Here is a 13344-nt window from a genome sequence, read left to right on the forward strand (position 1 = left end):
TCAGGTGAGAGTTTTGTGTGTGGCTGGGAGGGGGCATGATGACAGACCCTTGGGGAATGAGAGGCTGCAGGAGCAGGGTACTGCACACACACGGATGCCAGAAGCAGGGCCAGCAAACCCCCTTCGCTCTGCCCCACCACAATTCCTGGCTGGCTAGGCAGCGCGTGCCATGGTTTGAGGGCAGGCCAGCGCTCCAGGAGAACAGGTCCCAATCAAATCCCTGCTCCCCAAAGCGCACACACAGCCATTGCCCGTGGAAGGCGAATATTCCTGTTTATTTAGCTTTCTGTGCTATGCCAAATATTCCTGTTTATTTAGCTCAGTTCTGGGCTCAGCGACGTCACAAAGGACAAGTGTCACATGCAGGCTGGCTCAGCAGCTGCCCTCAGGTCTGATCCCAGAGCAGGCCCTGCTGCCATCCTGTCATCCAGGGAAGGGGTGTGGCATGAGAGGGGGTCTCGTGGGGGTCGAGATGGACAAGCTGAGACACTGCGTCAGTTGCCTTGGCTATGGAGGTTTCAGCCCTGCTCCCAGCCCCCACCTTTCCAGGTGCAGCCTAAACTGAATCCGTAAGAGGGACCCAGTGCTCCAGTCCTCCTCAGCCCCCTCTGAGGTGTGTGTGTGTGGGCGGGGGGGGGGGGGTGCTGGTACCAGGGCCAAAGGAACCAACTCAAGTCACCTTCAGCAAAGTGAGCCCAGCAGAACAGAAGCAGGCAGGCTTCTCCCCAGGACTCAGAGGAGATGGCGGGGCCCCCGCTGCTGGCACCTCCAGCTCCTTGCATTTACACGCTACTGAAGAATCAGCTCATGCCAGGCTGACCTGGCTTCTCTTGGGGCAGGCCAAGCTCTGGCGGCCACAAGCAGCTGTCCCGCTGACGCTGTCACGCAAACGAAGGAGAACGATATGGAATGCCTGGCTTCAGCTGCGACAAGCCAGGGAGCTCAGAGTCAAGAGAACGGTTGGCTGCTCAGAGTGGCAGGAGCCACTGGACGGCAGCTGGTCTCCCAGGCCGTATGTTCTGCAGCCCCTGGTGCGTCGGCAGGAGGCTAAGGATCCGTTTGAGCTGGGATACTTCCCTTGGCCATGGTGGGGAGAGGGCTACGAGCGAGTATGGGTGAGTCACAGCCTTCTCTCACATAGGCACTTTATTGTTTTCTAGAAAAGGTGGATACAGATGACGGCGCTGGCAGCTGGCTTCTGCTTCACACTTCAATCCGGATTCTGCTGAGTACGTCTGCAAAGCGCTCTCACTCCGTGGAGCTGACGGGCCAAGCGTGCCGAAAGCCCGTTCACATGGGCCGGTTTGATTGATGGGGCAGGCTGGCACAGCCATTGTCCGGCCTGGGAATCAGTGCAGAGGGACCGTTCTGAAAAGGCTGGGTGCTTGAGCAGATAAAGCAGAACTGCTGCATTTCACACTGCCCTGAGGAGAGGGCTCTGTCCGGGTCTCCCTAAGTGCTTTGCAGAGGCTGGAGGCGGGACCGGCCTAGGAACTAACCCCCTCCCACGCTTCCTGTTACGTTGGTGCATGTAGCTGACTGCACAGGAGCCCCTGGCTGCTCCAGCCACCTGGTGAAGATCTGGGCACTGGGCCCCTGGGCCCGCTCGGCCACTGGAGATGCTGAGAGTGGGGCTCGCAGGCTCGGCTAGCCCAGCCCTTGGGGACAGGGAGAGTCATGGCAGTGCAGAGCCTTTGAGGGGTAATAAAGGGGGAGGGGGAGAGAGGAAGGGAGCTGGTCCTGCTCTGGGAACATTAACTGATTTGACAGGCCCAGCCTTAAGGCCAGAGCAGAGTGAAAGTGACTATAACCTAACAGCCCTCTTGGCTCCTGGGTTGGCGCAGTGAGTGTCGTGGGGACATTTTCCAGCTGAGAAATTCCTGAGACCAGGCCCAGGGGGAGCAGCCTGCAGCACACGCATGACCTTCTGGTGCCGCATGTCACGGGCAGGCTGGAGGAGGCAGGATCAGAGCGACTCAGCCAAGTGCCCTGGAAGTGAGACTCCCCCCCACGCCTGGGTGTGATGAGGCTTCTGAACCCCAAGGCTGCTGGGCAGTGAGTTGTGGGGGACTGGGCTCTAGGGGATCCATGCTAACCGGCCAAGCAGCTCCCAGCACACGATGGCTGCTCAGTGCCGCCCCCATGTGCTTAGTCCCTGTAATGTGGGTGGATGGGGGCAGGTTGCTCAGCCTGCAGGGGTGGCAGGAAATGTATTTTTCCTGCAGAGAAAGGTGAGCGATCTCTCCCCAGATGCCCCCCAGCAAATCTGGAGTGACCCTGCTCAGGGGACGAAAACCGCCCAGCTCTGCTCTCTGCCTTGCTAACGCCCCCACCCCCCCCCACCACAGGAATCTCTCAGCTAGTCCTCAGCCGGAACTGCAGCCCAAGCAGCTAGCTACACCCATGGCATCCAGCGTCCTCCCTGGCACCATGACGCTATTGCTCTTCCAGCATATCAGTGTCCCTGCTTCAGCTAAATCTGCCCCCCACGTGGAAGTATGGGAGCGTCTCTCTCCTGGAGGAAAGCACGCACTGGGAATCAAGCGCTCAGCAGCAAGGCGCCCACAGGAAGTGCAGTCCCTTCCACGGGCGAGGGGCAGTCAGCTGCAGCTCTGTAGTGTTTGCACCGAGATGAGCTGTTCTCCTGGCAGCTCCGCGCGGCAGCTGAGCAGCTCTGGCTCAAGAGATGGTGGAGAACTCTTTCAGCAGGACCTCCTGGGTCAGCGTGTTGAAGGCAAGGTTCCTCCGCACGTTGATGCTGATGGATCGAACCTGGCGGAGAGAAAACAGACATTTCATCCAGATGCCCCGGCCTTCCGGTGAACGGGGCAGGAGCGACCCCTCTGGTCTCCAATTTTCCACACCACAGACAAGTAACCTGTAGAAGTGGCTGCAGCAGGGTCTGGTTGGGAGTCAGGAGCACCAGCACATTGGCTCTTTACATAAACATGGCGAGCGTCTGCAGTGGAAGCCCAGCAGGGAGGAGAGAATTACAGGGGAGCGCGTGCGTCAGGCTTCAGGCAGAACCTGGTCACTAGTTGCATCTGAAGCAGAATCTTCTCATCAGATACATTCAGACCTGGTCTACACTAGAAAATGAACTCGGTCGAATCACACCCAGAGCGGTGTAGTGAAGCTCACCTCAGTCCCCTAGTAGCCAGCACCAGGCCAACAGAGGAATCCTGCCACCTGGATCTACAGCCGCGATGGGATTACCGAGCGTCTACACTGAAGTGCTGCTGTAGCGCTTTAAGTGTAGACAAGCCCTCAAACAGCCTCCTTCCTGCACCCTTCCAGAGCCGGTGCTCTGCCATCAGCAGGCTGAAAACACCAGCTAGAGCTTCCTGCTTTCAAAAGTACTCTCCTTCCCCGCTCCAGGCATGGACGTATGCATGCCCTGCCCCCAGGAACCTCCTTCCCTGCTCCAGGCATGAGCCCCCACAGGCCTCAAACGGAGTCCAGGCCCCGCCGTGCCCAGCTCCATGCAAACCGAACAGCTGTCTCAGATCACAGGGACACTGCAAAGCAACACGGACGTGAACACCTGGCTCAGGGTTCCCAGCGACTCTGTGAGCCTGGGACCACACGGCTGCAGCTGACCTGGTTAGCAGGGGCGGGTGAAACCGGAGCAGAAGGTGGATGCTGTGGAGCCCTGGAAAACAGTGTAGCCTGGGTGTGTGTTTACACTGCTGTATCCTTAGTCTGTCAGTGCTAAGGTAACGGGAGGGGAGAGGGAGTTCGGAAAGCTGGACACTTCCAAAGGGGAAACTATCTAAACCAAACGCAAAGGGTGAGTGGGAAGGAGTGAACTCAGCCCCCGCGATGCTAGCTGCAGACCCACGGCGGCCACGTTTCCTTTCAAACATGTCTCAGTTCAGCAACAAAGAGAAATGTTAGAACCCAGAAAACAGAGCTGCAGGAAAACTAACTCTTCCCAAGAGCGGCGGGGTACAGCAGGGGCACCCACATCCCCTTAACTCTGCCCCCTGCGAGTGCTAGCTGCGCTTTGATTCTTTTACAGCATTAGTTACTCTGTTCACTTACTGCGCTGCCTTCGGATCGAGGACATAAAGCCTCAGCGCTGACCAGGCACTGCAGGGGTGGCACGTGACCAGGGACTGCGTTCCGCACACAGCATGGAGTTACATCCGGCTCTAGCTCTGGAGTGACACTAGTTTTGCAGCCAGTGATCCGGGGAGGCTGGATCAGCAGCTGGAGCCAGACGGCCCGAGCCTACAGGGCATGCTGCCCCCTCTAGGATCAGGCCCAGAGACTTGTCTAACCAGAAATGCACAAAGCCAGCTCTCCTAAGGCGGCTGGAGATGGCACCTGAATCTGCCACCCCAAATCGGAGTCCTTCGCTCTGCAGAACCTGTGGTGGCCCTGGGGCCAGCAAGAGCCAGTGGGAGGGGGCATGCCCTCCACCCCATTCCTCTACAGCAGCCGGCCTCGTGAGCCACGGGGTGGCAGGGCGAGGGGGGCACAGACTGCTTGACAGCAGGGGCTCAGGGGAAACCACTGCTAGATCACGTTGTTTAGCCCCCCAGCCACCTTCTGCAGCTCCCAGGGTCTGGCCCACGGAGCTCCCGACAAGCCAAACAGCTGGGCAGAGCCGCCAGCTGCCCAGGTGTTACCAGGTCAAAAGTCAGTCACCTCTGAGAGTACTGACTGGACCCCACTCTCTGGTGCTGGGGACAAGGGCTCAGCTCAGGGTTGGGGGCAGCATGCCACCAGGGGACCGAGTCTCTGAGTGACCTCGGAGGCGGCCTGCTCCATGGGGTGTGGCTCAGGAACCCCTGCTCTCATTCACTGCCTGATGGTCGGACCCACCCAACTAATCCAGAGCCTGCCATGAGGCTTCGGGGGGGCGTTAGAAATGGGACCAAATTTGCACTGGTAACGAACTCAGATGAAGCCTCATTAGGCGAGCTGGGAAGGGGGAGGAAACCGAGCTCAGGCCGTCTTGTTCCTTTGTGGAGGAGAGAGGGGCCTCCTGGCTTGTTACTGGATTTTGTTCACGTGGAGAGCTCAGGTCCCGAGAGAACTAATGCAATGATGGCGTTGTCGGAGCCCAGAGCGTGAACATAGAGCAACTCGGGGGAGGGATTTGCAGGCCTTGTCTACATGGGAAAGTTGCACTGGTTTAACTTAAATTCAAACCAATATTGTAAAACTGCATCTACCCTGTGTGGCACTCCTGTTTCGGGTTAAGAGCACCTTTTTGGGGGTTAAATTTAAACCTGTTCCCAACTGACACGCAGCTTTTAACCCAGAATAAGAGTTTGCACACTAGGGCTTATGCTGCTTTAATTATTCATGCAATTTTCCTCCGGCGACAAGCCTGGAGTCAGACTGTCTAAAATGCTGTTTTTTTGTCAACAGCTATTTAACGACAACAACCAATTAACATTGTGGGGAAAGGAAGCCTTTGTTGAATTCTCAACACACCCACTGCTTCAATTGCCATCCCGAGACTCCTAACAAAACCGGAGGGCTTGGGGGGCCTGAGATTTCAGAGGGAAAAAAAACCCCAAACTTTCCAGGGGTCTTTTATCCACTGAAAGCCCAATCTGCACCCCCCACCCCACCGCTTTGTGTGTTACCTTTCGCCACGATGTGACTGAAGCACCTCGGGCCTCTGAGAACTCAGTTCAAAGGGGATGGTGGAAGCCAGGAGCTTTTCCCTGCCATTTGCGTGAGCGGGTAGCGAAGAGGCCAAGGCCGTGCCGGAGGAGAACATGAGTTTTTAAGCACAGAGGCACTGAGAAGGACTAAGTGGAGTTGTGCTCACTACTTCGCAGGGAGGAGCAAAGGAGACACGTCGAGAAGGCTGAAGAGAGAAGTGGCTCTCGTGCGTCACTCCCTGCTGAAAAAGGTTCTTGCAGCAGGAGGCTTAACACACGGGCACAGGGTGAAGGACAGGTCACTGGGCAGAAACAGGGGACGTCACTAACAGACAGACTCAGCTCAACAGGAGTATGGGAACCATGGTGCTGTCTTCAGTGCAGCTCCACCAGAGAGTGCAGCACGGGCAGGACGCAGCCGTTTCTGTCACTGTCTCATCTTGGCGTGGTGGTAAAACCCTCAAGTCTCAGCTCATCGGCAGCATCCACCAGTGGAGTTATGGGCCATGTATTTCCCAGCACAGGTACCAAAGGTCCTAGTGAAGATCCAGGGGCTTGGAAAAGGGCGGCCAAAGGCCAGGTTTTTATGGGGAGAATGGGAGAGCCAGGAACGACACTCCGGTATGTTTAACTGGAGCTCGTGGTACACTGTTAGAACAATTCATAAAGCCATCAGTTTCTAGGCACTGAGAGGAAAAATACTACGGTAGTGATGACTAGAAGGCTAAGTGGGTTTGTCAAAGACAAATCATACCTAATCAACTCAGTTCCTCTCAGTGGTGGGAGAACAAGCTTAGTGGAAATACAGCAGATTTTCTATGGCTGTTAGTCAGCAAGGTTTAATATGGTACCATGTGATATTCTCAGGGAAGCTAGCGAAATGTGGATTAAGCAGACATGCAACTGGGTAAATTGCCACATTTAGACAGTAATTATCAATGCTGTCCTATCTGGCAGAAGGAAGCTCCCAGAGGTACCTGTTCTGGTAATTTTCATAAGGGAGCTGGAGGAGGGATTGGATCATGCTAATCGGATTCTTAGAGGAGACAAAACTGGAAAGGGCTGCAAATATTTTGGAGGGCAGATGGTTAAAGAGAAAATCTTGGCCAGTTGCAAACCCAGTCTGAGGTTCAGTCAAGGCCAGTTTAAATGGTCCAAGCTGGAAGTAATCAGCCGGAGCAATGCTGGAGAATGGGGAGGGGCAGAGAGGGTGGGATGTGAGATGCTGTCCCAGCCCCTGGTTGTACTGCTGAGAGTCATGTGCATAACACAGGAGGTCATTACGCTGATCTCTTTGCACTGTGTTCACCCATCACACACACACACAGAGGCAGAAGTTGAGAGGAGAGCAGCAAAAAAGAGAAAAGGTTAGTAACTAAGCCCCCGAGGGGAGCGGAGAGCCCCAGGTGTGCTCATTCTGAGGAGGCAGAGCTGTTCTCAGCTCACACAGCTTGTGAGAAAGCGGGGGGGGGGGAGCAGTTACTCATTAATCAGCTGGGACAGAACTAGCAGGAGAAGTTTGCTGGAAACCAGCTCAGCGGTGGAGCAAGCTCCCACTGGAGTCAGAGGACTCCCCAGCTCTGGAGTCACAGACACTGCACAGGGATAATCAAACCAAGCCAGCTACGGCGCAGGCTCATGGGGGAACCAATCAGGTGAGTGGAACCACTCGAGACCCAGCCCCTGGGGAGCTGAGGAGCTGGCTGCCTGGCGAGCCTGGCCAACCAGCCAGGATTACTCCAAGTCTAATTCTGTCCTGGTGCCGCTTGTGTGACTCTCACTTCCCCCATCCCTGCGCCCTTCTGCCTGGGAAAGCCAGGAGAGAATCTCTCCCCTTTCCTGCTGGGCTCAAGTCCCTGCTTTGCAAGAGAGGGCGAAGGGCGGACGAGGACGAGGGTGTCTGGCCAGAGCTGCGCGTCATGTCCACTCTCACATTTCCGTGTCCCTATTACAGCAGTAACAGTATGTTACGTTGCTTTGTCCGATGCCCCTGGCAGGCTTCCCTTTAATGCAAGCTCCCCATTACACACTGGCCCAGCTCTCCGAGGTGAGAGGGAGACACAGATCGACTAGCCTGCTGGCACCGAGGGGTTCAGGCCAAACCATGCTCAGCACTGGGTATTCCAGGACTTTTGGAGCAGTGGAGACCTGCAATCTCCTGATTCTAACCCACTGCTGCCCCACCTCCCAGGGCCTAACCCAAACCCTCCTCCAGTTGCATGCGCAGAGAAGAGGAATGCACTGGCTAGGCTGTGCGCGCACGCTGATCCGGGGCCTGAGGCTGTGTCAAAGCTGGGAAGTGAAGGCAGCTCACCAGTTCTTTGAAGAAGGCAGCCTCCTTGTGCTGTTCTGAGTAGCGCTCGTACTGATCCAGCCCGTCCTGCAGCTTCAGGGTTAGTGTGTCGTAGTTAGAGCGGACAACCTCCAAGACCTGCAGATGGGATCAGAACACAGAATGGGGATTCAGTGCCCAGGGACCCAGGCCTGGAGCGAAAGGGGCTGGCAGAAATGCAGCTCTGGCTCCTGCTTTAGCCAGACATGGGGAAATCCCTGACCCTAAGGCTAAGGAGCAGACCTAACGGTTGGGGGACTTCCCCACTTGTGAAAAAACACAAGCCAGTGGAATTCCGGCTGGTGGGTCAGCACACAACCCTGCATACTGCAGCCTTCAGGCCAGCTACCGTAGCTGCTTCTCCTGATGACCACGAGCTCATGAACTTAAGGGATTGGTCACCTTGGATAAATCTGGACAAAACTATAGGCACTGTGCAAACTTGCCTCTCACAGCTCTGCCCCCAGCCATTCCAGTTCAGGGCTCCCTGCATCCTGCACTGTCAAGGCACCTCAACCTCGACTCTCAGCTACGCTCGTCCCACGGATTCACCCTGCACTGGGCTCAATCTGCCTGAAAACTCCAGCCTGCTGCAAGTCACGGTGTGCGACTCTTGTGTTGGAGCCACATGGCCGGTAGGCGCTGGGATAAGAGCAAGGCCGTTGTGGGGGTTAACATGCTGGGCTTTACACTCGAGAGCTACCTTTTATCTCACCCCCTTTGCCGCCGCTTGGCCACCCCATCGTTAGTTGCATTCCCATAACACCTCAGTCATGCTAGCTGTACAGACACAGAGCAAGACGATGCTACCTGCCCCAAGGAGCTTACACCAGTTTACATTTCAGCTCTCCCATCTCTCCTGACACACAACTAAAACTCGCACAGGCTCATGACACCCCTTCTCTACCCCTGCTCAATTCATTTCTCCAGCCACAGAACAGCCCCACTCACTGCTCTCTCTCTGCAAAGTGCGGCGCAGCCGTTAGCGAATCCCCCTCGGGAGGTAGTTAAGTGGTGATTGTTCTCACCATACCGACAGTCGTCTAGCAAGAGACATGGCCTTTGTGCTACTGGGCAAAATGTACACAAAACAATTCTCTGAAAAATGTCCGAGGCCTTTGCAGGCTGCTGCTGTGTCTGATCTTGCTGCCGAGTGGGGTCAGAGCTTCATTATTGATACTATTTGTGCTCCAGCCCCCAGGATCGGGAGCCTGTTGTGCTGGGAGCAACAGACATCTAGAGAGTGAGACATCTTGCCTCCAAGAGCTGCCAGCCTAAGAAGAGAAGGGCCAGGAAAGGTTGGGAGAAGGAATCAAACCTACAAGCAGAGCCCTGCACGGATACAAAATGTGTATCCGCATCTAATCTCATCAGACGTGATCTGCGGATAGCGGCAGATTTGCAGGGCTCCACCTACACGTCCAGCGGCCGGGGAGGCGAGATGCACCTCGCTCATTCCTTTGTCTGGCGGGGCAGTTTGGGATGTCTTGCATATAGTCCTTTACCCAGCTAGCAGCCTTTCCCCCTGGCCGTTTGAAAGGCCACTATGCCCTTCAGTTTGTGCTGATTTAGGATTCTTTAGTGCTTTTACCCCCCCACTTGTTTCCCCCTAGACTTTATACATGGCGCTGAGATACTCCGATGGGTGCATTCAGAACATACACTTCCTAGCGGCACTGGCCCAAACCCTCAAGTCCCTACTCATTCACAGAGCCGCAGACTTCAGTGAGCGCCTAGCCGGAGTGAAGGCAGTGGGAAAGCTGGCTAGGATGCAGCTCACGGGTTAGCCGCCATGCCTGGGGCCTAAGACTGAGTCACAGACGCCTGGAGGAAAGGGGAAGGAGAAATGAAGGTGTTCTGCAAGGCCACTTCAGAACAGTTTGTCAGTGTCTGCTTGCCGCTCACCCAATTCCAATGGCCTCGTCTGTTAATCCTGTGTCGGGTTTCTTGGCAGAGGGAAAGAATCCCCCCATCAGAACAACCCTCGACCAATGAATCGGCCCCTTTTGTGCAGAGGCTGTGGACACAATAACAAGCATTTCTGAGCCAAGAGCTCTGGCGAGTGGAGCAGGCCTCCGAGGAGGAATACTTGACTTTGGGAGTGTACGAGGCACTGGTACCAACACAACACACCTTTCTCCAAGCAATAAAAGAGCTTCCCTGAATCAACGAGCCGTCCTCTAGCCACTCTGAGGAGCCCAAGCCACCCAAGATTGACAACGGACCGGAGACAAACTCCATCCGACAGGCAGAGTGGGCCTGCTGGAGACGCACACTCGAAGGCTGGGCATTTCACATGTGCACTAAGGTTCCACTGGTTTCCCTGGGCTTCTCTTTGATTTTGCTTTGTGCGCTTGTGCCCAGGCTGGGGGTAAGCACGTGCATGCAGACGCGGTGGGGACAGGAGTGTTTCGCATGTGCATTGTGCTCACATGTGCCTGGGAAAGTAGCACTTTCTCTGGCTAGTTTGAGTTGAGTTCTCTTCATCACATTCAACCCAGTGGCCTCCTTGAACAGCCAAGAGACAGTAACTCTAACCTCTGCAGCTGGGCAGAGCAGTGCCTGGGCAACCCTCTTACATGGCATATGACAAAGAGGCAAAGAACGCAGCTTGCTGCTCAAATGGCAGTAGAGGGAGGGATCAGAAGGCGCCGCAGATAAGCCCATCAGTCTCTGCTGTATTACCAATGCACGATCACATCTTCGCACTGCAGTGAGCTTCAGAATCAGATAATCTCCTATTTAAATACTTGAGTTTGCCAGCCTTCCCCGGCTCTCTCCTTTTAATTAGCAGCTCAAACTTTGAAAGAGGGGTGCAGTTAAAAATAAACCGCTCCATCTCCTGCTAATTTCCCTCGCTCGCTGCCGATGGAAGAAAACCTTTTGTGGGCTGTCTCAGAGAGAAACCGATTTACAGATGGCTTCCCTTCATAACCTGTAATGCAAGGGAATTGTTAACAAGATTACTGCTTGCCATGCCTGAGCTGGCTTTGTGCACTCTGAAGAGGTGGCTGACAGACAGGGCATTGGGGAAGGGTTGAAAGGAAGGACAGGTATTAAAGGTATCACAGGGGAAGGTTTGAAAGGCAGCAGGGAAACCTTTCTACAGTTTTTTAGGCGCCATTAAGATGCACCTCCCCTGCCCCACAGACCCTAGCGAGCACCCGCTTCCTGCTACCTACTCGCAGGGCTGGGAGGGGAATAAAACCCTCTTTGCTCTGGATCCCCAAGGGCATGTGAAGCTTCAGGAGTCTCAGCAGACTGCATCACTGGTTTCTCTCTTGGCGCCTCTGGCACATTTCCTGGGCCCTGACCCTCTATCTGTTCCACCTTCTCAGAGTGGGGCTCCTCAGTCCACCTGCTGTAGGCTTCCAGGACCAGCACTGACCTCCGAGACACCCCAGTTACTCAAACACATCCTTCCCACAAAAGATGTGAAGCGTTTAGTTTACTGGTTAGCGCGCTCAGGGGCAGGCAGGGCTGGGAGGCAGTCATCACACACACACTTTGCACAGTCTAACACCTTTCTGCTCTTTCATACTCAGTCACATATAGCACAGATCACAGAGAACAACGCACATCTGGCACACGTCCCTGCCTCCCCTCCTGCATCACTCCAGGGAGTTCTCTGGGTTGGGCTCCAAGTCCCTTGGGTTGTCCAGAGTCCTTGGAGCCACGTGGACGCAGCGAAGTGGGCAGGACCGCACTGCCCATGAGGCCCCTCACCCAGCTTCTGTGACCTTGCTGTCTCCCGACTCCACACTTCCCTTTTCTTGTCTGGCCCCCATTCCTGTGTTTCTTTAACACCCCCAGTCACGTGGCCACTTTTGTTTGACTCCTGCTAAGTTTCCACTGCTCCTACCAGCTCCCACCCTTCAGAGGAATTGGCTAAAGTGGTTTTCTAAGGATGCTGCTCATCCAATGTCCCAGATGTTTGCACCTGTAGAGGATTGTTAAATCCCAAGCACCTTCTAGTGTATCTGTCTGGTGCATACCTACTACAGGACTCCTCAGAATGGAGGGTCCACAGATATGTAGGCACTCACGACACAGTGAATTTTCATAACAGAACTTGTCATTATTCATCGGAATCCACAGCCTGTACAGATACAGCCCCAACTCATCACACTCTGCACAGCAGAAGCTCGTGTCCTGTGTTCGTCACTGGCGCATCCTGCCTGCAGCTCACAGATTGCTGCTCAAGGAAACCACAGCAGAATCACCCTCTGCGCCTTAAGGGTGCCCAGCGAAAGGGAAAAACTTGAGGTGGGTCCTTTCCTGCCTCCTTCGGTTGGCTCCAGAAGGCTCTTTTTCTTATATTCTCTCCCCTTGGTTTTGTACATTAGCCAATCAGGACCTGTCTGAGCTGGTCTTCCTGGAAGCTGGGATGGAAGGCTGGAGAAGCAGCAGGATGAGAACATTACACATACCTTACAAGTGAAACCTGAACAACGGAGAGGGGACGCGCTCTGTAGCTGGGTTCAGACTTGTTTTGTTTAACAGCTGTTGAATTACACAGTTGACAAAAAGACATCTACAGTGTCGAGTAAGAGCAGAGAAAGCTCCCACTCTAGATCTTCGGTCTTCCAACGAGACAGACCCTCAGCAAGGAACAGAACAGACAAGACTTGATATGGCTCAGATTGCCAAGGTAAAAATATAGACACAACTTTAATCTTTTTAGCCTTCCTTGCTCTTTAGGCAGGACACCATCCAGGCTTTCTGCTTTGTTCATCATCATTAAAGGGCTGAAAAGCTCAGCGTGCTGGAGGCAGGAGAAATACAGACCCGGTCCTGTACACGGAAAACTAGGGCTGCTGAATCTTTCTCGCGTGTGACTATCTATTAACGCTCTGGGCTGCACTCGCCTCTTACATACACCAGCGCCAGGCCCCTGAACTCACTGGAGCTGTGCCAGCCTGATGGAGAGGAAAACTTGCCGTCAGAGTTAACTCTCTGCCCCACCTCTCGCTCAGACGCTGCTTTATGGAGATCCCAGAGCAGCATTCATGTTTCATCCCACTCTGTACTCGTGTGTGCATGCGTGTACACGAGTAACAAAATGTTGGCTCTCTACTAGCATCCCAAATCCTAACCTCTTAGCCGACTGGCTAAGCAGCAGTTCTGCAGAAAAGGACCTGGGGGTTACAGTGGACGAGAAGCTGGATATGAGTCAGCAGTGTGCCCTTGTTGCCAAGAAGGCTAACGGCATATTGGGCTGCATTAGTAGGAGCATTGCCAGCAGATCGAGGGAAGTGATTATTCCCCTCTATTCGGAACTGGTAAGGCCACACCTGGAGTATTGCGTCCAGTTTTGGGCCCCCCACTACAGATGGGATGTGGACAAAGAGTCCAGCGGAGGGCAACAAAAATGATTAGGGGGCTGGA

At 54.7% G+C, this 13344-nt stretch overlaps 1 protein-coding gene across 2 annotated transcripts in view; it reads right to left on the reverse strand.

Moving 5' to 3' along the window:
• Positions 1 to 251: 251 nt before the first annotated feature.
• The window catches only part of ARMH3 (armadillo like helical domain containing 3), a 186391-nt gene continuing 173298 nt past the window's right edge, over positions 252 to 13344 (reverse strand). For both annotated transcript variants that reach the window (XM_075072788.1, XM_075072787.1), the window contains exons 25-26: positions 7939 to 8055; positions 252 to 2772 (exon numbers count right to left, since the gene is read on the reverse strand). In XM_075072788.1, coding sequence (XP_074928889.1) covers positions 2680 to 2772; positions 7939 to 8055 — 210 coding nt within the window. In that variant the 3' untranslated portion in view covers positions 252 to 2679. The remainder of the gene's footprint in view (positions 2773 to 7938; positions 8056 to 13344) is intronic.

The sequence above is a fragment of the Chelonoidis abingdonii genome, chromosome 16, assembly GCF_003597395.2.
Source record: "Chelonoidis abingdonii isolate Lonesome George chromosome 16, CheloAbing_2.0, whole genome shotgun sequence".
Lineage (NCBI taxonomy): Eukaryota > Metazoa > Chordata > Testudines > Testudinidae > Chelonoidis > Chelonoidis abingdonii.